Below are 24,460 nucleotides of genomic sequence, written 5' to 3'. Positions count from 1 at the left end.
GGTGCCTGAGGAAGAGTGGGATAGGGAAGAAGGGTCAAGGAAGGTGGGAAGGAGGGATAGCCAAGGGGCACAAAAAAACTTTCAGATATGATATATTCATTATTTTGACATTAATTATCTACCTATCAATCATTTACATATCTCCATTAAGAAGGTATAGTGTATATATACATATACACTATATATATCTTAACATCAAATTGAATATATTAAATATGTGCAGTTTATTGCATGTCAATTATACTGCAATAAAACTGTAAGAAATTAACAAACAAAATAAAGCAATACTGATAAAAATGCAAGGAGAGCTTCTTTCTGGCCCGACATGTAGAGTTTGGAAGTCATCATTGCTGTACTCACACAAAAAAAGCTGAAGAAACTGAAAATCAACTCTGCTTTGATCCATCAGAGAACTAAGGTCATAGAGCAAACTGCTACCTTGAAAACTGGAGAGGTGGATACAGAGGATCACAGCTTACTGGCAGCAGAAGCCCAGAACCGGAAGACTGAAACTAGAGCCAGTACTGGCAGGAACACTTAAACTGTGATTGTGACATTAGTGGAGAACCAGTGTGAACTAGTTTGAGAGTTCAAATCTCTGGGGGAGAAAGCGAGGCAGTCTTAGGGGAGCCACACTTTTGCAAGTTTTACCTCCAGGAGTTCCATCAAATTCTCAAGAGGAAGATTGGGGGAAAAAACCCTCATGCTTCTAGCACAGAGAGTAAAGTAACCAGTTAAAAATATGCCCAGAGCTCTCTGTTCTCCTTCACAACAGCTTGCCCTTAAGGAAAACTCTTTTACTAGAGCTTAAGTAACTTGGGATTTACCAAAAACTAATCAACCTGGGGGAAAGGAAATACCTAACTTCAGCCCCCTCTAGCCTCCTTGTTTAACCTATAGAGGAGGGAAAGCTGAGAAGCACTTGTTCAAGTCACAGCCCACACAGGCTCACTAAAAAACTGAGACACAGGATGATAGGATGCTTCTACTACCACAGTCTTATACCTTACCACCACATCAACTGGGCTCCTGTCTAATAATGAGATTACAGTTAAAAGAACTGCAAACCTCAGACCCATTTAAGAGGAAGTCTGTAGGGTGACACAAAGACAACAGAAGAGACAAAAGAAAGACACTAGAGGAAAATTTTGCCTCTTGACAGCATAGCTACTGCAAACAGTAACACAGTCTAACTCCTAGCAGATAAACATAAATCCTCATAGTGAAGGCTTATCTACCACAGTTCCTTTCACCCAATGCATCACGTCTGGCTCTCAAGAAAAAAATTTTAAGCCATGCTAAAATGCAGAAAACAAATTTTGAATAGAAAAAGCAAGCATCAGAACCAGACTCAGATATGGCAGGGATGTTGGAATTATCAGACCAGAAATTTAATATTTAATATGATAAAGGCTCTAATGGAAAAAAGTAGAGAACATGCAAGAAAAGACTGTTAATGTGGGCAGAGAGATGGAAACTCTAAGAAAGAATCAAAAGGAAATGGTAGAAATAAAAAATACCGCAATAAAAATGAAGAATGCCTTTGATGTGCTCATCAGTAGACTGGACACAGAAGACGAAAGGATCAGTAAACTTGAAGATATATCAATAGAAACCTCCAAAACTGAATTGCAAAGAGAAAAACTCATGAAAATTTGGAAAAGAATATCCGTGAACAATTACACAAAGGTTACATACACAAAGGTGTAACATATGTGTTGTGGGACTACCAAAAGGAAAAGAAGAAGGGACTTCGTTGGTGGTGTGGTGGTTAAGAATCCACCAGCCAATGCAGGGGACATGGGTTCAAGCCCTGGTGCAGGAAGATCCTACATGCTACAGAGCAACTAAGCCTGTGAGCCACAACTACTGAGCCTGTGTTCTACAGCCCATGAGCCGCAACTACTGAAGCCTGCATGCCTAGAGCCCATGCTCCACAACAAGAGAAACCACCATAATGAGAAGCCTGCACACTGCAATGAAGAGTAGCCCCCACTTGCTGCAACTAGAGAAAGCCCACGTGCAGCAACGAAGACCCAACACAGCAAAAAATAAATAAATTTATATAAAAAAAAAGGAAAAGGAGAGAAAAGAACAGAAGAAATATTTGAAGAAATAATATAAGAATTTTCCAAAATTAGTGACAGACATCAAACTACAGATCCAGGAAGCTTAGAGAACACCAAACAGCAAAAATACCTAAAAACCTATAACTATGCATTTCATACTCAATCAGCAGAAAATCTAAGACACAGAGAAAATCCTGAAAGTAACCTGGGAAAATGAATGGCAGAAGAGGGTGCCTAGGGGTCCATATAAGATTATGATACAATTAGGAATGCTCATTTGAGGTTGATGACTATGAATCACTGGTGGTGACAATATTCAGGGCTGTATATTTTTCTTTAGAAATGCCCAGTAGCTTAGATCTAGGAGTGAACAAGAAAGATAGCTGGATTAACAACCCAGGGTTGTAATTTTGCCAGGCAGGTAGAGTAAAAGGAGAGTGCTTTATGGGAGTTAAAGGTAGTGGCAAAAGTGATGATTCATATATGGTAGCTAAATAAGGAGGTAAAGAAAACAGGTTGATACAGGTCAAGAAACTAATAGACTTAAAGTTGAATAGGTATAGATATAATAACAAGAGTGAGAGGGCTGGAAAAATAGTTCTTGATCAGAGAGTTGATGGATGGTACTGAGATTTCAAAAGTAAAACATTTCTGGTAGATAAGGTCCACCGTATGGCCACGGGAGTGAGTAGCCATAGTTGAATGAAAATGAAGACTCTGGGGTTTTCAGCATGGAAATGAAGGAATTTGGGTGAGATTAGTTGCTGATTTGAATATTATTTCCTCTCTCCATATATGAGACAGGTTGCCTGTAGCAGGTGGGAATATATAGGCAACAGAAGAGCATTTATTCAATTCATAATTTAACTCAAGTGATAAAGAATATCATATGGTACACACATTTTTCCTCTTAGTCTCACACTGGGTCATATCTTACATAACAGACTATGATCAAGTGGATCTGATGTCAAAACAATATGAAGAAGGCTCACTTTATCATGAAATAATTTTACAAGTGGGAATACATTTGATATATGGAAAACTGGGGGAGTATAGTGTGCATTTGTTTCTTTTAGGTTGTCATAAAATTGTGATCTATGACATCAGTGGGGAAGAAAAATGATAGATGTGAAGGGCAGTTCGACAGGATCTGAACTTCAAAGAAAGTAATAAATGGATGAATGGAAGGCAGATGTATCAGCTGCAGAAAAGCCCAAAGGTGCTGGACTGTTAGGGTAATCATTGTAAGAATGTGCATGCTGCACTTTACTTACATGACTTTCTAAATGACTCTGTTCTCCATATGATAGAAGTGACTTTTAATTTAAGATAAGGAGAAGGGGAGCATTAGTGATCTTAGAAGTAAAACCTGCCTTAAGCAAACAGCCTTTCCTATCAAATTTTCTGCTAGAGCTTGTGGGTAAAATGAGTGGGTTCAATTTCAACTTTTTAAAAGTTCTTTGCTTGACGAGGTAATGAAAGAGCCACATGATGGGAATATGGTCAATCAGAGAAAAGGAAAGGAACAAAGGGTCTGAATATTTCACAAACTGGGTAGACAATACCTGAATAACCAAGTTAATCTTTGGCCTCCAATTAATCAGACTTGCACTTGATTAAAAAAATAGGCTTTATTTTTATAGCAGTTTTAGATTCAAGCAAAATTAAGCGGAAGGTACAAAGAGTTCTGACATACCCTCTGCATCTCTCCTCCTCAGACCCTCCCCTACTATATCTACATTTTTATAATGATATGAAAGCAGATAGGTTTGACCAGGCACTCATATAGTTCACAGTGGATGTGGTGACACAGTCCAGACCTTCCCTTCAGGACTGAGGCAATATTCCCCGAGCTGCTCCAAGTGTTGGTTGCTGATAGCTCACAGCTAGGTTCTTACCTAAAAACTGTTCTCAGCCAAAGGGAGCTGGCTTGTACACATTATAACCCCTTCCCGGCGACTGCCTGCATGCAGTGTCTAATGCAGAATACAAAGGCATGGCCTTTTTGCTTCAATCTGGGCCATCTTTGAAAAACCAACCTTGCTTCACATTTCACAGACCTGCTTTCCTCACTATTCCAGAAGTCTTGCTCTCAAGAAGAGTCTAGATTAAACCTTTGCGTGCAAATCTCTGGGTCAGGGTCTGCTTCCACATGTCTTAAATATGGGAAGTTTCCCAACCATACATAAAACATTGATAATGAAGCAGTGCTTTAAAGGTGTAGTAAAAATATGACAATATAATCAGAACACCTAGTTCTGTGTTCTAGTTCCACTACTTAATGGCTCTATGACTTTGGATAATTTATTTCTCTGAGCCTCAAGTTTCCTCATCTTTAAATGGGGGATAATTCCTTATGTAACAAGGGTTACTATGAGGGCTCAAATTGGGATACACCAACACAAACACAAACACACACACACACATGCTCATGCTTTTAAATATAATGTAATATTCTTATTATAATTTACATGAACTGGCAATTTCAAAACCTAAGCCTAATTATTTTCACATTCTGTTATTTCATGGAAACATTCCACTAGACAGCTAGCCAATATTAAGATTAAACCAAAAAAATTCATTAATTGTCTACTATATGCTTGACCCTGTGCTATGAACGAGGTATACAAAGATGGCATGGTTCTTGACCTCAAAGGATTACAGCCTGGGGAGAGGCATTCAATATAAACAGATAAAGGGTGATCAAGTATTACATATGCCAAGGGACTTCCCTGGTGGTCCAGTGGTTAAGAATCTGCCTTCCAATGTAGGGGATGTGGGTTCGACCCCTGGTTGGGGAACTAAGATAACACATGCCACGGGGCAACTACGCCTGCATGCTTTAGAAAGATCCTGTGGCCGCAACTAAGACCTGATGCAGCCAAATAATAAATAAATAAATAAATAAATAAATAAATAATTTAAAAAGTATTATATAATGCCAAAATGGCAGCAGTATGCCCAGAAATAGTGGGAGGTGTATTAATTTTTCCAAGAGTATCAGAAAAGACTTCATTAAGGAAGTGAACCTTGAGGTGAGACAGTTTTTAGGAAAGGTACTTTATTCCCAGTAAACTTTACTTGAGCACTGAAGGATACTTTAATCACTTCTAAAAGTAACATCAATTTGATTTAACCTATAACAACTATTTTGTGTGTATCTATCATGCAGAGAACTTTCACAGAAATATTTACAACTGAAAGTTAAGGTTACTTACTGTTATCTTACGAGGACATTCATTAGGACAGAGACCACTAAGAACTGTGGAAAAATTAAAAAAAGCCTATTATTACTGTTATAATATTAATATGCTCTATTGATTCATGGTCAAGCAAAAACCAATTCAATTTCTTTAGATCTGAGTAAATTAAATTTCTTTTGTTCACTTTAGGCCAATATTTCAAAAGCCTTTATTAAGCAGTCAAGCTGCTGCCTTTTTGTGAAATATATAGGTGATATAATTAATTATGGTTATAATATCATACCTACTGTTGGTCCTATTTTCCAATTGGTTAGCTACATTCCAAGGATGACTTAGAATCTGACAGAGAATTGCCAAATGCAAACCAATTAAAATTTATACTGAAAAAATCAAAATAGAACATTTAACACTTCATATCAAACTAGACTATTTCAATTTATCTAGTCAAATTTTCTGGGTAAAAGAGTTTGGGCTCCCTTGATAACTTTTATGGAGAACATAACTAGAAAATAATTGATGGGTCTATAACAAATATACAAAAATAATTTAATGATGTATTTATTCTATAATTACCAAAAAAGAAAAGGTTAGGATATCTGAACATTCTTTCTATAACTAACATGAATTTTGAAACATAACTACACTACTACCACCTCATGTGAACTAATTCCTTTATAAGAAGGCAGACTTTATGTGCTATTAAATATGCTATATGTTATAAATTTAAGGAAGACAGCTGATAATACTGTTCAGTAAGCATGAACTGTACCAATAATAATTGTGATTATTGGTTAGTTCAAATATATCCATAGGAAAATGGTTCCTTATGTTTATTTATATTTTACAAATGTGAAATGATAATCATTCTAATACAAATATTATACTCAGGCAGGGTACATAAACTGCAAAGGCATCAAGAAATGAGCATGACATATTTCATCACAAAAGGAGATACTTGCTTATTTACTATAGTACGTTTATATTAAATTCGACCTGAGGAAACAGTGAAATAAATGTTTCATACTTGCAAACCAGTTTTCAATGTTTAAATTCCTTACCCCAGCATAGTGCCTAGTTATCACTCTTTTATTCTCAAACACTCCATGACCTTACTTCTTCCTCTCCTTTGTTCCTCTTCCCTCAACTCTGGGCAGACACTGGTGCTTCTTTTTCACTTGTCCCCAAATGATTTTCCTAAACCTTCATTAAAACATTATCTTGCTAAACAGTATATTATTTACTCAAAAGTCTGTCTTTGTACCAGTATGTAAGCTCTGCATAGTTTTTATCATTTTTTCAGGGCCTAGCCAAATGTATTTGCTCAATAAATACTTGTTAAAGGAGGGAAAAGATGGATTATTCAATAAATGGTACTGGATAATTGGCTACTTGGAGGAAAATAAAGTTAGATTTTGATTCATAACATGAAAATTACATTTGGCAAAGACACTACTAATATAAAGAACTCTTACACTACAATGATAAAAAGACAACCCAATTAAAAAATGGGCAAAGGACCTGAACAGGCATTTCTCCAAAGATGATGCAGACATACAAAAAGCTCATGAAAAGATGCTCAGCATCGTTAGTTATCATGGAAATGCTAACCAAAACCACAATGAAATGTACACAATTCACAATATCCAAGAGGTGAAAGCAACCCAAATCAATGTCATTGGCAGATGAATGAATAAACAAAATGTGGTACACACTCACAGTGGAATATTATTCAACTTTAAAAAGGGAAGAAATCCTGTCACATGTTACAACATGGATGAACTTTGAGGACATTATGTTAAGCAAGTCAGTAATAAAAAGACAAATACTCTATGATATCACCTATATGAGGTATCTAAACTTGTCAAATTCAGAGAAACAAAGTAGAATGGTGGTTACCAGGGGTTGACGGGAAGGGAAAAAGGACAGTTGTTAAATGGGTACAGACTTTCAGATCTGCAAGATGAAAAAGTTCTGGAGATCTGTTTCACAACAATGTGAATATACTTAACACCACTGAACTGTACACTTAAAAATGGTTAAGATAGTAAATTTTATGTTACAAGTTTTTTTACCACACACACAAAAATGGTTAAGATTGTAAAAAAACAAAACAAACCCACAATGAGACACCATTTCACACCCATTAGGATGGGTATAATCAGAAAGTCAGATAAAAACAAATTTGGGTGAAGATGTGGAGAAACCGGGCCCTCATACATTTCTGGTGGGAATGTAAAATGGTCCAGCTGCTTTGGAAAACAGTCTGGCAATTCCTTAAAAAGATAAACAAAGAGTTCCTATTTAACCCAGCAATTCCATTCTTAGGTATATATCAAGAGGAATTAAAATATATGTCCACACAAAAACTTGTACATGAGTGTTCACCAACAGTATTATTCATGATAGCCAAAAAGTAGAAACCATCCAAATGTCCATCAACTGATGGATAAACAAAATGTGGCAGGTATATTCATATAGTGGGATATATGACAATTAAAAGGAATAAAGTACCGATGCTACAACACAGATGGATCTTGAAAACATTATGCTAAGTGGAAGAAGTCAGTCACAAAACATCACATATTATATGAACCCATTTATATGAAATATTCAGAATAGACAAATCTATGGATTCAGAAAGTAGTGGTTGCCTGGGGATGGGGATTGAGGGTGGTAGCTAAAGGGTACAGGGTTTCAGGATCATTGGTAGCTCTATTTTTACTTTTGTCATACTGAGTGAATTAAGTCAGAGAATTATCGTATGATATTGCTTACATGAGGAATGTAAAAAGAAATGATACAAACGAACTTATTTACAAAACAGAAACAGACTCACAGACTTAGAGAATAACTTAGGGTTATATGGGGTGGGGTGGGGAGGGTGAGGGGAAGGGATAGTTAGGGAGTGTGGGATTGACATGTACACACTGCTATATTTAAAATGGATAGCCAACAAGAACGTACTGTGTAACACAGGGAACTCTGCTTAATATTATGTAACAAACTAAATGGGGAAAGAATTTGAAAAAGAATAGATACATGTATAACTGAGTCACTCTGCTGTACACCTGAAACTATCACAACATTGTTAATCAACTACACTCCAATATAAAATAAAAAGTTAAAAAAATAAAAAAGGGTACAGGGTTTCTTCTGTGGTGATGAAAACGTTCTACAACTGATTGTGGTCATGTTGGTACAATTCTGTAAATATACTAAAAGCCATTGAATTGTATACTTGAAACAGGGAAATGGTATGGTATGTAAATTATATCTCAATAAAGCTGTTATAAAATTTAAAAAAATAACATAAAATTAAAAAAAACTAATGACAAGGGCCTGTGAACTTTAAAAAAATACATTACAAAGAGATATTATTGCCAATATACAAAGAGCTTCCAGATATGGGTTAGAAGATGATAATCCAATAAAAACAAAGGATATCAAGAAGCAATATCCAGAAGAGAAAGTACAAATAATCAAAAAACCAGGAAGAAAGACACTCAACCTCACTAGGCAGGAAAAAAATCAATTTTATACCTAACAGGAAGGCAAAAAATGAAAGACCAATAAAAATGTCTGTAGGAAAAACAGAATCAAAGATAAATGACTATGAAGAATATTTATAACATATATCACAAACGATTAATTTCCCTAATATATACTATGGTACATTTATAAATTAATAAGTAAATGAAAAAGGACAAGGACCATTCATAGAAATAAAAATACAAATGGCTCTTGAACATATGGAAAGATGCTGAACTTTACTCAGTATAAGAAAAATGCAAAATAAGACAATACTTTCACTTTACAACTGGCAAAACTTAAAAAGTTTAATAATCCATTGCGTTGGTGAAGGTGTTAGGAAATGTGCATTCTCCTACACTGTAAGTGGAAGTTTAAACTGATATGATTTCTATGAAGGGACACCTGTTAAAAAGTTCAAAACCAGGCAGAATTAATCTAAGGTGTTGGAAATTAAATTAGTGGTTACCTGTAGGTGAACTGGGTTAGTAATGAAAAGGGTGGGCATGAGGAAGCTTCTGGTTGCTGGTATCATGTTTTTCCTGATCTGGGTGTACTTACATGTGTGCATTTACTTTGTCAAAATTTATACACTTGTGTACTTATGTACAGTTTTCCGTAAGTATATTTCAATAGAGCATATTTAAAAAGTGTACATATATTATTTTTTAGTAATTCCGTTTTTAAGAATTTATTCTATAGGATATTCACTGTGGCGTTAAATATAATAACAAGAGACTGAAAATAAGCTGGTATCTGTCAGTAAGAAACTCATTAAATTATGTTGTATCCATACTACATGATACTATTCAGTAGTTAAAATGAGGTAGCTCTAGATTATATTGTTATGGTATAATCTCCAAGATATATTGTTAAGTGGAGAAAACAACGTCTAGAACTACCATTTATGTAAAATAAAAGCATATAAACATATGTGCTTGTATGTGTTTAAGATATCTTAGACACAAAGAAGAGGTTGCTTTTGGGGAAAAGAATTGGACCACTGGGAAACATGGGTAAAAAAGGGACTTACTTTTCACTATTAGACTCTTCTGTATTTTTTCACCATTTGCATGTACTACTTATTTTAAAAACAAATTTGTTACAGAAATAAAAATTTAGAGCTCTCAGATGAATATGTGGCAAACTGGACAGTGTTATGCTGGTGGGATATAAATGTCTATGACTGTTGGGAAAGGTAATTTGGCATTATCTATTAACACTAAAAACATAGCCCCTCAACTCATCAATTTCATGTCTATGAAATATTGGAAACTATCTATGTGTCCACTAAGAGAGAAAATGCTAAATAAATTATGGAACATCTACAGTACTATGGAATGACATGGAGCTATTAAACAATGAGAGAGACCTGTTAAGTACTGACATGAAAGGGTGTTTATACTCTCTTGCTAAGGTAAAAAAATAAGACAAAGGCAAATATGTTCAGTAAGATTCTATTTACAAATGTATGTGTTAGATGAATTTCATAGACATACTACTGAACAAAGAAGTCAGACACAAAGAGTACATACCATCTGATTACATTTATATGACAGAAAAGGAAAAACTAATCTATGGTGACATAGATCAGAACAGTGGTTATACTTTTGCAGGGGAATATGAAGGACCTTTCTGGGGTACTGGAAATATTTTATCTTGATTGGAGTGTGGCTACAAGGGAGTATACCTATGTAAAATCTCACCAAGCTATACACTTTAACCTTATTTCCTCTGTACACCCATTGCTACAACTTTCTTTCTACTGTCTTATCAGCTCACACCTGGATGACTGGTGTATTCCAGTGGTTACCCTCAGCCTGACCTCTCAGGTCAGAACATCTATTTCTTTTGATGAACGTCTATTTTTTTCTTCTGAACACTGCTGCAAAATCCATCTTCTTAAACTACATATTTGATCATAGACTCTCTTTGATGAAGAGAGTAAACAGTAAGTGTGATGGTAAATTTTATTTGTCAACTTGACTGGGTCATGAGGTGCCCAGATATTTGGTTAAATATTATTCTAGATGTTTCTGTAAGGGTGTTTTTGGATAAGATTAACATTTAATCAGTAAACTGAGTAAAACAGGTTGCTCTTTTTTTTTTTTTTTTTTTTTTTTTTTTTTTCTTTTTGCGGTATGCGGGCCTCTCACTGTTGTGGCCTCCCCCGTTGCGGAGCACAGGCTCCGGATGCGCAGGCCCAGCGGCCATGGCTCACGGGCCCAGCCGCTCCGCGGCATATGGGATCCTCCCAGACCGGGGCACGAACCCGTATCCCCTGCATCGGCAGGCGGACTCTCAACCACTTGCGCCACCAGGGAGGCCCAAACAGGTTGCTCTTCATAATGTGTGTGGGCCTCATCTAACCAGTAGAAGGCCTGAAGAGAACAAAAGCCAGACCCTCTCTTGAGTAAGAATTCTCCTGCCTGATGGCCCTCAAACTAGAACATCAGCTTTTTCTGCCTGATGAACTGGACATCAGTTCTTCCTGGTTCTACAACTGCCTGCTGGCCTTTTGACACAAACTTGGACATTGGCTCTGCAGATTTTGGACTTGCCAGCCTCTGTAACTGCATGAATTAATTCCTTGTAATATATCTCTCTCTCTCTTTTTCTCTGTATTCTATTGGTACTGCTTCTCTGGAGAATCCTGACTAATTCAGTAAGTATCTTCAGTTATTGGGTCACTGACAAAATCTTTTCTTTGCCATAGATGCCCATTTAACAATGGATACTATCAATATTCTCTCTTATTAATCTTCAAAACAGTATCAGAAGATGAGTTAGTTTCTACTTCTTACTATCTGCTCATTCTTTATTACTATGATCATGGCCTCCCCCTCCTGGAATGTTATACCACTATTCATTTTGGTTTGTCCAAATCTTAACCATCTTTTAAGGATCTAGGTTCTCACCCATCATCTTCACAGAAGCCTTCTTTGATCTTAATAATTTTTTTAACACATAAAATTCCATTCAACATTCTAGTATACAGTTCGTTTCACTGTCCTTTAGCTGTTTTACATGCATACATCTTCCTCTTCCAAGTATACAGATTCCTGTTGATAGCAATGCTTACTACATAAATGGATAGATCCTCACTGAGAAAAACTAAGTAGTAGTCAAAAGTGAAGACAATAATGTGAAATGTGGGAGAATATACTGGATGCAGTGACTATAAGTGCTAATGAACAGATCTACAGTATCTCCCAAACTCCCTTCACACACACATTTTTGTAGCAACTCTAGTGAGATGTAATTCACACACCACAGCATTCACCCATTTAAAGTGTCCTATTCAATGGTTTTTAGTAAATTCCCAGAATTGTGCAACCATCAACACAATCAATTTTCATCACCACAATAAAAAAACCCTGGGCCCTTTAGCTATCATGCCCAATTCCCAACCCCGGCCCAAAGCAACCACTAATCTACCAATCACTTACTATATATATTTGTGAATATTCTGAATATATGTTATAGAAAAAACTTAAAAATATAAAGGAATAAAAAGAAGAAAAAAAATCACTTTAACCCAACCATCCAGATACTGTTACCAACTAGTTGTAAGGTATTACACTGTCATGGATTAAATGTTTGCAAGTCCCCCACCCTCTGCCCTCCTCACCCCCAGCCAAAGTTCATATGTTGAAGTTCTAATCCCCAGTGTGACTGTATTTGGAGATGGGGGCCTCTTAGGAAGAAATTAAGGTTAAGTGAGGTCATAAGGGTGGAGTCCTGACCTGGCAGTATTAGTATCCTTAGAAGAAGAGGCATGAGAAGGCTTGCTCTCTTGCTCTCTCCCCGACAGGCACAAAGAAGAGGTCATGTGAGCACACAGCAAGATGGTGGGGGTCTACAAGCCACGAGAAGGGGCCACAGAATGAAACCTGCCTTGTTGGCACCTTGATCTTGGAATTCCCATTCTCCAGAATTGTGAGAAATAAATTTCTGTCATTTAAGCTGCCCAGCCTGTGGTACTTTGTCAGGGCAGTCTGAGTAAACTAACATATAAATACTTTAAAAAAAATTTTTGTTTTTACATAAATGAAATCATGCTAAATACAATTTTGTAATCTTCTTTTTGGTTATTAACACAAACTTTCCCCATGTCATTAAATGTACTTCTACCACATAACTGTATGGTATTCCATTGTATGTGTGGATGGATATATACATATATGTACACACACCATTCTCCTCATTAGGATATTTAGGTTCTCCCCCACCCTATAATCCAAACTTATTTCCTCTTAAAAACATCACTAGGAAGATCACCTTTATACACATGGTGTATCATACACAAATCTTTGGCACATCTCTGATAATTTCCTTGGGATAAATTCACAGAATATAATTATTTCTGGGTTTAATCTTAAAGCTGTTGGCATGTATAGTAAAACTATCCTCCAGAAAGGTTATCAAGTATCCTTTTAGAAAACACTGATGTTTTGATAAGTGCCAAACTCTGAACACGAATTTGCTTTCATATATGATCTTCCTTAATCCTCACAGCAAGGCTGCAAGGTAAGTCTATTTACCCTCCCCCCCCACCACCCTTTTTTTTCAGAAGCAGAAACTGAAGCTTGGGGGACTTCCCTGGTGGAGCAGTGGATGAGACTCCATGCTCCCAATGCAGGGGGCCCAGGTTTGATCCCTGGTCAGGGAACTAGATCCCACATGCATGCCACAACTAAGGAGCTGGCGAGATGCAACTAAGGAGCCCGCCTGCCACAACTAAGGAATCACTGAGCCACAACTAAGGAGTCCATGAGCCACAACTAAGGAGCCCGCCTACCACAACTAAGACCCGGTGCAACCAACCAACCAACCAGATAAATAAATAAATATTAAAAAAAAAAAAAGAACCTGAAGCTTGGGCCAATACATTACTGAAGGTCACAAAGGGAATGGCACTCTTTTGAAAGACCAGGCGGTCACTAGACAGTAATTCATTTAAAAAACACATTATACTACATTTGTAGAAGATGGGAAATCAGTGAAACACTGGATTATTTTATTTTCTTACAAGATTGAATATCTGTATTTTATTTAGCATAGTTGAGAGTATTTACTCAAAATTACATAATAGTCTCTTTCATTCTGTATACAGCAAGCTAAAAATTGGGTTCCTGCATCTATTTTGTTTTTTACGACTTCCTCTATTAAATTTCAAGTTTCACATTACAGTGTATAATAGGATCAAAATGATAAGGTTTAAATGTATCATACATATCATACATATATGTCATACATATATGTCATATGTATTATACAGGTATATATACCTTGTTTTATTGTGCTCTGCATAATTATCCTTCTCAGATACTGGGTTTTTTTTTTTTTTTACAAATTGAAGGTCTGTGGCAAAGAGCACAGCTTTTAAAAAATACTTTTCCAGACTTTCCAAATGTTTTACAATAGGCTGCATTATTTTTGTAATGAGAAAACAAAATACCAAATTAAAAATTTACAAATAAAAAAGGAATAATGCCTTAAAATTCTCTTGCGTAATCAAAAAAGAAATATGCTTTTACAAATGTCACCCTGAAATTACTATTTTAAGACTTCATAATGTCAAGCTTATGAACAAGAAGTATCAGTAGTCTACTAAATCAGTGCAAGAATGTAATTTCCCCAGTGACATCGAAATAAAAATTCCAACCTTTGTGCTTTAGTTAGGAAAAAAAAAAAACCCTAAGTGCTCCAAGGCAGAATTTATTATTACAGCAAAAGCTTACTTCCTAGAAGTGGACAGTTTATTTTTTGCTTAAAAGCATATGGCTATAAGTGCAGTAAAACATTTTTCTTAAGCAACTATAACAAAAACTGGGAAGGGCTAAAACACATAAACAGCCCGTTATGGGAAAGGGAAATTTAACAGGACAGATACTGGTATACATTTTCAGCCTCCTACTATTTGTGTTTTCCGCCATTGTGAGCTTATTGAGGGCAAGAACTGTTTTCCATTGTTTGGTGTTTAAGTATCTCTCTGTTTCTCATTTCAAGTGTCAATAAATGTTTTCCTACTAACTAGGTGATATCGACTGATCCACAGACTAATTTTTAGAGGTTTAAGGATTCTAACCATTTCATAAACTTTTGTAATTAGTATCTGTAACCATATTATAAAGGTCTATATAGACTTATAGCATTTTATAATGTCTTTTAAAATAAACTGCTCTAAAAAGTAATTTCTAATACCCCTAGACTTTAAAAACCAAAGTTGTTTAAAAAAGATTAACGAAATTTAAGACAGCCTATTCGCAGAGTTAAATAAAAAACTGCAATTAAAATACTTAATAAGCTATGTGAACTACTGGTTATTAGACTAATTAGTTTAAAACATGACTCATGGGATGTGCAATTCATAAGTTTTCTTTAAAATGACAATGCTTAGGATCTTAACATTTCATGTGAAAAAAACACTGTACATTATAGCCCATGTATTCTTTTTTTATATTAAGTATATGCTTTATTAATATGCTCTAAATAACTTTTTAATTGATACATTGTCATTGGTTTTTTTTATTCCCCTTTGCAGTACATGAATGTATTATAGTCTTATTTTAAGTGTCTAGAGCTGAGAGGAGTCTTGTAATCAACTGGTATGAATCATTCATTTTAGTGATAAGGATTTCTGGGCCAGAGAGGTAAATGTAATATTAGTGACCATGCTATCCAAATTCTAATCCGGCTCTATTTTGGTGTATCACACTGCACTCCTGTCTTATGTGTCCTGTAGTGAATTTCACACATATGTGCATGCATATATACAAACACACACACAACTTGTGTACATAATACAACTCCATGAAACCACACTAAAAAATAAATCAGTGGTTTAAAAATTTATGCTATAATAATATATTAATTTTTAAAATATTAGCTTTAATTTTTAATATTATCTGATGCTTATCATGTCCAGGTAAAAATCCACAAGAAAGGATGGATGGAATAAATTTGTTATTTTTAATGAGCAATTTTTATTTTATACTTTTTTAACTTTTCATTTTATTTTGGAGTATGACCAATTAAAAATGTTGTGATAGTTTTAGGTGCACAGCAAAGCGACTCAGGCATACATATATATGTATCCATTCTCCCCCCAACTCCCCTCCAGGCTGCCACGTAACATCGAGGAGAGTTCCCTGTGTTATACTGTAGGTCCTTGTCAATTATCCTTTTTAAATATAGCAGTGTGTGCATGTCAAACCCAAACTCACTATCCCTTCCCTCCACCTTTCCCTGCCCCGTAACCAAAAGTTAATTCTCTAAGCCTGTGAGTCCGTTTCTGTTTTGTAAATACGTTCATTTGTAGCATTTCTTTTTAGATTCCGCATATAAGTGATGTTGTATGATATTTCCGTTTCTCTGTCTGACTTACTTCACTCAGTATGACAATCTCTAGGCCTATGCATGTTACTGCAAATGGCATTATTTCATTTTTTATGGCTGAGTAATATTCCATTGTATATTTGTACCATATCTTCTTTATCCACTCCTCTGTCAATGAACATTTAGGTTGCTTCCATATCTTGGCTATTGTAAACAGTGCTGCAATGAACACTGGGGTGCATGTATCCTTTTGGACCATGTTTTTCTCTGGATATATGCCCAGGAGTAGGAATGCAGGGTCATATGGTAGTTCTATTTTTAGTTTTTTAAGGAACCTCCATACTGTTCTCCATAGTGACTGTATCAATTTACATTCCCACCAACAGTGTAGGAGGGTTCCCTTGTCTCCACACCCTCTCCAGCATTGATTGTTTGTGGATTTTTTGATGATAGCCATTTTGACTATGAGGTAATATCTCATTGTAGTTTTGATTTGCATTTCTCTAATCATTAGCGATGTTAAACATCTTTTCATGTGCCTCTTGGCCATCCATATGTCTTCCTTGGAAAAATGTCTATTTATGTCTTCTGCCCTTTTTTTTTTTTTTTTTTTTTTTTGCGGTACACAGGCCTCTCACTGTTGTGGCCTCTCCCGTTGTGGAGCACAGGCTCCAGACGTGCAGGCTCAGCATCCATGGCCCATGGGCCCAGTCGCTCCACGGCATGTGGGATCTTCCCGGACCGGGGCACGAACCCACATCCCCTGCATCGGCAGGTGGACTCTCAACCATTGTGCCACCAGGGAAGCCCTGGGCTGTTTGTTTTGATGATATTAAGCCTCATGAGCTGTTTGTAAGTTTTGGAGACAAATCCCTTGTAGGTCACATCATTTTCAAATATTTTCTCCCAATCTGTGGGTTCCTTTTCATTTTGTTTATGGTTTCCTTTGCTGTGCACAAGCTTTTGAGCTTAATTAGGTCCTATTTGTTTATTTTTGTTTTTATTTCCATACTCTGGGAGATGGATTGGAAAAGATATTGCTGCGATTTATGTCAGAGAGTGTTCTGCCTATGTTTTCCTCTAGGAGTTTTACCTTTAGGTCTTTAATCCATTTTGAGTTTATTTTTGTGTATGGTGTTAAAGAATGATCTAATTTCAGTTTTTTACATGTAGCTGTCCAGTTTTCCCAGCACCATTTGTTGAAGAGACTGTTTTTTCACCACTGTATAGTCTTGCCTCCTTTGTCATAGATTAATTGACCATAGGTGGGTGGGTTTATTTCTGGGCTTTCTATTCTGTTCCATTGATCTACAGTTCTATTTTTGTGCCAGTACCATACTGTTCTGATGACTATAGCTCTGTAGTATAGTCTGAAGCCAGGGAGCCTGATTCCTCCAGCTCCATTTTTCTTTCTCAAGATTGCTTTGGCTATTCGGGGTCTTTTGTGTCTCCATACATATTTTAAGATTACTGTTCTAGTTCTGTGAAAAATACCATTGGTAATTTGATAAGAACTGCACTGAATCTGTAGATTGCCTTGGGTAGTATAGTCATTTTCACAATACTGATTCTTCCAATCCAAGAACATGGTATATCTTTCCATCTGTTTGTTTCTTCTTTGATTTCTTGCATCAGCGTCTTATAGTTTTTGGAGTACAGGTCTTTTGTCCCCTTATGTAGGTCTATTCCTAGGTATTTTATTCTTTTTGATGCAATGGTAAATGGGATTGTTTCTTGAATTTCTCTTTCTGATCTTTCATTGTTAGTGTATAGAAATGCAACAGATTTCTGTTTATTAATTTTGTAGCCTGCAACTTTAGCAAATTCATTGATTAGCTCTGGTAGTTTCCTGGTAGCATTTTTAGGATTTTCTATGTATATAATCACGCCATCTGCAAACAGTGACAGTTTTTTTTTTTTTTGTGGTACGCGGGACTCTCACTGTTGTGGCCTCTCCCGTTGTGGAGCACAGGCTCCGGACGCGCAGGCTCAGTGGCCATGGCTCACGGGCCCAGCCGCTCCGTGGCATGTGGGATCTTCCCAGACCAGGGCACAAACCCATGTCCCCTGCATCGGCAGGCGGACTCGCAACCACTGCGCCACCAGGGAAGCCCAACAGTGACAGTTTAACTTGTTCTTTTCCAACTGGATTCCTTTTATTTGTTTTTGTTCTCTGATTGCCATGGCTAAGACTTCCAAAACTATGTTGAATAAAAGTGGTGAGAGTGGGCATCCCTGTCTTATTCCTGATCTTAGAGGAAATGCTTTCAGCTTTTCACCATTAAGTATGATGCTAGCTGTAGGTTTGTCATATATGGCCTTTATTATTTTGAGGTAGGTTCCCTCTGTGCCCACTTTCTGGAGAGTTTTAAATCATAAATAGGTGTTAAATTTTGTCAAAAGCTTTTCTGCATATATTGAGATGATCATATGATTTTTTTTTTTTTTTTGGTGGTACACGAGCCTCTCACTGTTGTGGCCTCTCCCATTGCAGAGCACAGGCTCTGGACGCACAGGCTCAGTGGCCATGGATCACGGGCCTAGCTGCTCTGCAGCATGTGGGGTCTTCCTGGACTGGGGCACAAACCTGTGTCCCCTGTATCGGCAGGCGGACTCTCAACCACTGCGCCACCAGGGAAGCCCGATCATATGATTTTTATTTTTCCATTTGTTGATGTGGTGTATCATAATGATTGATTTGCAGATACTGAAAAATCCTTGCATCCTTGGGATAAATCCCACTTGATCATGGTGTATGATCCTTTTAATGTATTGTTGGATTCGAATTGCTAGTATTTTGCTGAGGATTTTTGCGTCTATGTTCATCAGTGATATTGGCCTGTAATTATCTTTTTTTAGTGGTATCTTTGTCTGGTTTTGGTATCAGGGTGATGGTGGCCTCATAGAATGAGTTTGGGAGTCTTCCTTCCTCTGCAATTTTTTTAGCCCATGTATTCTTAAAGATATTTAAAGTATAAACCTTGGCTTCTAGCTTTGTGATTCAGTTTACATTAGCTACTTTACACAAATGCCAAAACCAAAAAACTGCGATAATTGTGCATAAATACTGTAACACCAAACCAATGTGCAGGTTGGGACAAGGATGACTAGAATAAAGTCAAAGCTATAAAGGTCAATGTTGTATAATGGTTTTAGTAGCATTTAAAATGAAAAATCCTTGCCTGGATTATGGGTGACTGTTCACATTCAGTCTCTGAAAATGTCTTTAGTTTTTGTTTAAGATACATGAATACTAAGCAAATATCATAATCAAGTATCACATGTGAAATAAAGACCCCCATCCCACCCATTCTTGTCATTTAGACATTATTTTAGACTCTATATGGAAAACTTCTTTTTCCTGTTATTGATTACCTACCTTTCATTCATTATTTTTTAAATTAAAAAATCCTATGCTTAATAAAAGATATTTTAAGACACAACAGTACTCAGAAAATATATTAGCTTATGTACAACTTTCTGAAAATCTCTTGAGGAAGCATTCCATCAAAAGAAACAGGAATTCGAGTGAAGAAAGGTAAAGATGTGGTATATATGTAAATGGTGATGATAAAGCCAATAAAACTTGTTAAGTTTAAACAATCATTGATAACACGGTTGTAACTGTTACCAAATCAGTCATCCAGAAATAAACTTCCACATTATTTCAACAAAATCTGGAAGAAGGCAGGGAAATAAAAGCTTTTGCAAGGTCTCATCTTATTTGGGCAGTGAAAGGTGAAGATACTGTTACAATTTTAAAAATCCAAGGAAATACAGGTCCACATATGCTTGTTAGAAATTTGCGTTAAGTACTAGTAGAATCAGAATGCAGAACCTCTAATGTATCTGACAGGAATAAGAGAAAAAAATTAGAGCTAGGAGCTAGTTCTGATTCAGGGGAGCTAGGGAACCCCTCCAATTCTGCAACATACAGAGTCCCCTGTGTGGAGAGCATTCTGTAGATCTGTGGTGTTGGAATCAGTGAGGGAACAGGCAGAAGGATAGTATTACCTTTCCCTAGCCACATACAGAAGCTTAAGTACCCGAATTTCCTTAACTAAGACAGTGACATTTAACATAGGCTGGTTTGAGCATTAGAGTAACAGTTACTTTAGAGCAAAATCAACTCTGGACATTGTAGATGGCTTTAAAAGGGTAATTATATACTAGTAACTGTCTGCTTAAGGAAAACAAGTAACAAAGGAAAGAGTGGAAGAGCATCTCAAGACAACTAGAAGGTTATTTTTCACAAATGATTGCTCTAAATTATCTCATTACCCATGACCTTTCTATAAAGCATGTTATTAATATTTATGTTAATATCTATAAGTGCAAAGTTATCTTGCTTTCTAAAACTAAAACTTCCTACACCAAATTGGCTATCTCTGGGTCTGAGCTTGGTGATGTTTGGAGAAAACTTTCCTTGTGATACCGTTAAGGTGACGGCAGTGCTACCAGTGATACCCATCCTTGACTTAGGTTAGGAAGTTACAGGCCACAGACTCTCAAGAGACTCTTGGGTTTTTAAAATTTTTACGTGTAATTTTTCAAACATAAACGAAATTAGAAAGAATAGTATCAGGAATCCCACTCATACTTCACACAACTTCAACTGTCAACAACACATGGCCAAAGTCATTTCACCTATACTCCATTTCCCGCTTGCCTGTATTAAAGAAAAACCTCAGATATGTCATTTCATTTTCAAGTAGTTTGTTGTATCATTACTTAATTCTTTAAAGAAGCTTACTTTTTCTTGAGCAGCTCTGAAATAGCCAAATAATACCCCCTTCAAAATCATAAAGAACAGGAGACAGTCATAAGGATAAAAAGTACAGAAATGGTTAGACTCATAATACCAGTATTCTGTGGCTGCAGTAGTAATGAAGATGGGGAGATACTCTTAGTTCATTCAAATAAGAGTGAATTTGCTGGTTAGAAAAGAAAATTACATTTTCTGTCATTTTCATTTCTCAAAATAAATCTCTCAACACTCATTCATTATTCTGTCGCTTTTCTGTGTTCAGCTATTTATGACGGCTTCAAAACTGTAATAAATATTTATACGAAATACTGTGTCATTTCATTCACAAATGAACAGATATGGCTGTCTTGATGTCAACTATAATAACAGTGACACAAAAACAGTTACCTTTCAACACCAATTCATGATAAAACTCTCAGCAAACTAGAAATAGGGGAAACTTCCTTAATACAATACGGATCTAAAAAGCTAATATCATTCTTAATGGTGAAAGATGGAATGCTTTCTCCCTAAAATCAGAAACAAGGCACGGATGTCCACTCTCACCAATCTTATTCAATGTACCAATAGCAATGGAAAGTCTACCTAGAAGAAGAAAAAGAAAAAAAAGGGCACAGATTGGAAAGGAAGAAATAAAACTGTCCCTCTTTGCAAATGACATGATTTTGTATGTAGAAAATCCCATGGAATCTAAAAAAACCCTCCTGGAACTAATAAGTGAGTTGAGCAAGGGTGCAGTATACAAGATCAACAAACAAAAATCAATTGTATTTCAATACACTAAAAACAAACATGCGGAAACTAAACTTAAAAACACAATAACAGGGCCTCCCTGGTGGCGCAGTGGTTGGGAGTCCGCCTGCCGATGCAGGGGATACGGGTTCGTGCCCCGGTCTGGGAGGATCCCATATGCCGCGGAGCGGCTGGGCCCGTGAGCCATGGCCGCTGGGCCTGCGCGTCCGGAGCCTGTGCTCCGCAACGGGAGAGGCCACAACAGTGAGAGGCCCGCATACCGCAAAAAGAAAAAAAAAAAAAAAAAAACACAATAACATTTATAATCACATCAAAGAAAATAAAATACTTAGGCATACACTTAACAAAACATGTACAGGATCTCTATGATGAACATAAGTGTTAGGTGGAGGAGATGGTAGATGGCTTGCATGGTTGGGAACAGGTAACAGTGAACAAATAAGTAACTATACTGAGGAAAATGGGAGTTAGAGAAGATGTCTACAAACAGAAAAGATTAGAAGGAACTCTTGAAATGCTGTGTTGGATTAGAAATGGAAGTAATGGTATGAATTCATTATTATACATATAAAATAGTTTTAGGTATGTATATTTGTATATACAAATATATGTGTTGTATACACATATATGTGTTGTATACAACACATATACACATATGTGTTGTATATAACACATATTTAGGTATGTATATTTGTGTATACAAATACACGTGTTGTATACACATATATAAATATACAAGTATACGTATATATGTGTTGTGTATGTGTGAGACATTACTTGTATTTCTTAGTTCTGTCCATTGAGGAAACCTAGAAGAAATAACAGCCCAGTAGCAATGAGCACACTGAGCACCCAGAACTGTGTTTTAAAATACCATCCTCTACTCAAAGGAACCAGGGCTCCTTGAAGAAAGAGATCAGATTCTAGACTTAGGACAAGGGAGGTAAATGATGCACCTGGAATATCTTGTTTTGCCAGAGCACATGTCAAAAAGATAAAGGAGCCAGTCTGAAGGAGCTCCTACTGCCCTCACCGGGATCAATTTTAACATTAGAAGAAATGATATTATTTATTGAATAAAATACAAATAGACAGATCTATACTGATAAATGAGATAAGTGAAAGATCTTCCTTAGAGTAGAATGCCAACTAAAAAATGCAGGGGTGTTGGAAATAGAATCACTCTTTGATACCTATCAAATAGATGGTTGATTCAGGCAGGAGCTGTCAATGGACTCTAAGGCTGGTAGGTAGAAATTTGATATGGAAAAGTCTATTAAAGTAATATCAGAATACCCCTCCACAAAATACTAATCAATTACAAAGGGGGAAATAGTGAATTTAAGGTGGGGAAACCTAGTAGTAGTGATCAAGATGACCAGATAATCAAGGTTATCACCAGGGTGGTAGGACAGGTCAACATCACATGCTTACTGATTTGATGTACTGAGAGGCCACAGCATTGGTTCCACTAAATTCCATGTAGTGGAGTTTCTGCAAAGAATGTGTATCCCGAGCTGGGTAAAGAAGAAACAGGATTATCCTACAGAATGTAAGGCCTGTATTCTTTAAAACTGATAAGGACATGAAAAGGAACTGTTCCAGATTGGAGAAGATGTGACAGTAGGTATTCCTCGACAGACTTCTGGGTCAGAAAGAAAGAAGCCATTGTTGGGACAGCTGGCAAAATTTGAACAGGGTGGTACTGTTGTACTGAAGCTGATAATCTGCTTTGGAGAGTTGTACATACGTTATGCAGGAGCATGTTTTACTCTTTGGAAAATGTGTGTTGACAGAGAGGATACAAAATTAAATGTTATAAATCACAGAAAGATCCTTTTTGACCCACCTCCCAGAGAAATGGAAATAGAAACAAAAATAAAGAAATGGGAATTAATGAAACTTAAAAGCTTTTGCACAGCAAAGGAAACCATAAACAAGATGCAAAGACAACCCTCAGAAAGGGAGAAAATATTTCCAAATGAAGCACTGACAAAGGATTAATCTCCAAAATTTACAATCAGCTCATGCAGCTCAATATCAAAAAAACAAACAACCCAATCCAAAAATGGGCAGAAGACCTAAATAGACATTTCTCCAGAGAAGATATACAGACTGCCAACAAACACATGAAAGAATGCTCAACATCATTAATAACTACAGAAATGCAAATCAAAACTACAATGAGATATCACCTCATACCAGTCAGAATGGCCATCATCAAAAAATCTACAAACAATAAATGCTGGAGAAAAGGGAACCCTTTTGCACTATTGGTGGGAATGTAAATTGATAAAGCCACTATGGAGAACAGTATGGAGGTTCCTCATAAAACTAAAAATAGAACTACCATATGACCCAGCAATCCCACTACTGGGCATATAACCTGAGAAAATCATAATTCAAAAAGAGTCATGGGGGCTTCCCTGGTGGCGCAGTGGTTGAGAGTCCACCTGCCGATGCAGGGGACACGGGTTCGTGCCCCGGTCCGGGAAGATCCCACATGCCGTGGAGCAGCTGGGCCCATGAGCCATGGCCGCTGAGCCTGCGCGTCCGGAGCCTGTGCTCCGCAACGGGAGAGGCCACAACAGTGAGAGGCCCGCGTACCACAAAAAAAAAAAAAAAAAAAAAAAAAAAGAGTCACGTACCACAATGTTCACTGCATCTCTATTTACAACAGCCAGGACATGGAAGCAACCTAACTGTCCATCAACAGATAAATGGATAAAGAAGATGTGGCATGTATATACAGTGGAATATTACTCAGCCATAAAAAGAAACGAAATTGAGTTATTTGT

General features: G+C 36.7%; 1 protein-coding gene across 2 annotated transcripts in view; it reads right to left on the bottom strand.

The window, feature by feature from the left end:
• Positions 1-24,460, bottom strand: part of ITFG1 (integrin alpha FG-GAP repeat containing 1) — a 275,883-nt gene that overhangs the window by 65,319 nt on the left and 186,104 nt on the right. For both annotated transcript variants that reach the window (XM_082607433.1, XM_082607434.1), the window contains exon 13: positions 5,288-5,331. In XM_082607433.1, the coding sequence (XP_082463559.1) occupies positions 5,288-5,331 (44 nt within the window). The remainder of the gene's footprint in view (positions 1-5,287; positions 5,332-24,460) is intronic.

This window comes from Mesoplodon mirus (genome assembly GCF_964341445.2).
Source record: "Mesoplodon mirus genome assembly, chromosome: 19".
Classification (NCBI taxonomy): domain Eukaryota; kingdom Metazoa; phylum Chordata; class Mammalia; order Artiodactyla; family Ziphiidae; genus Mesoplodon; species Mesoplodon mirus.
Note: the sequence above shows the minus strand (reverse complement) of the source record. Positions and strands in the feature narration are given on the sequence as shown.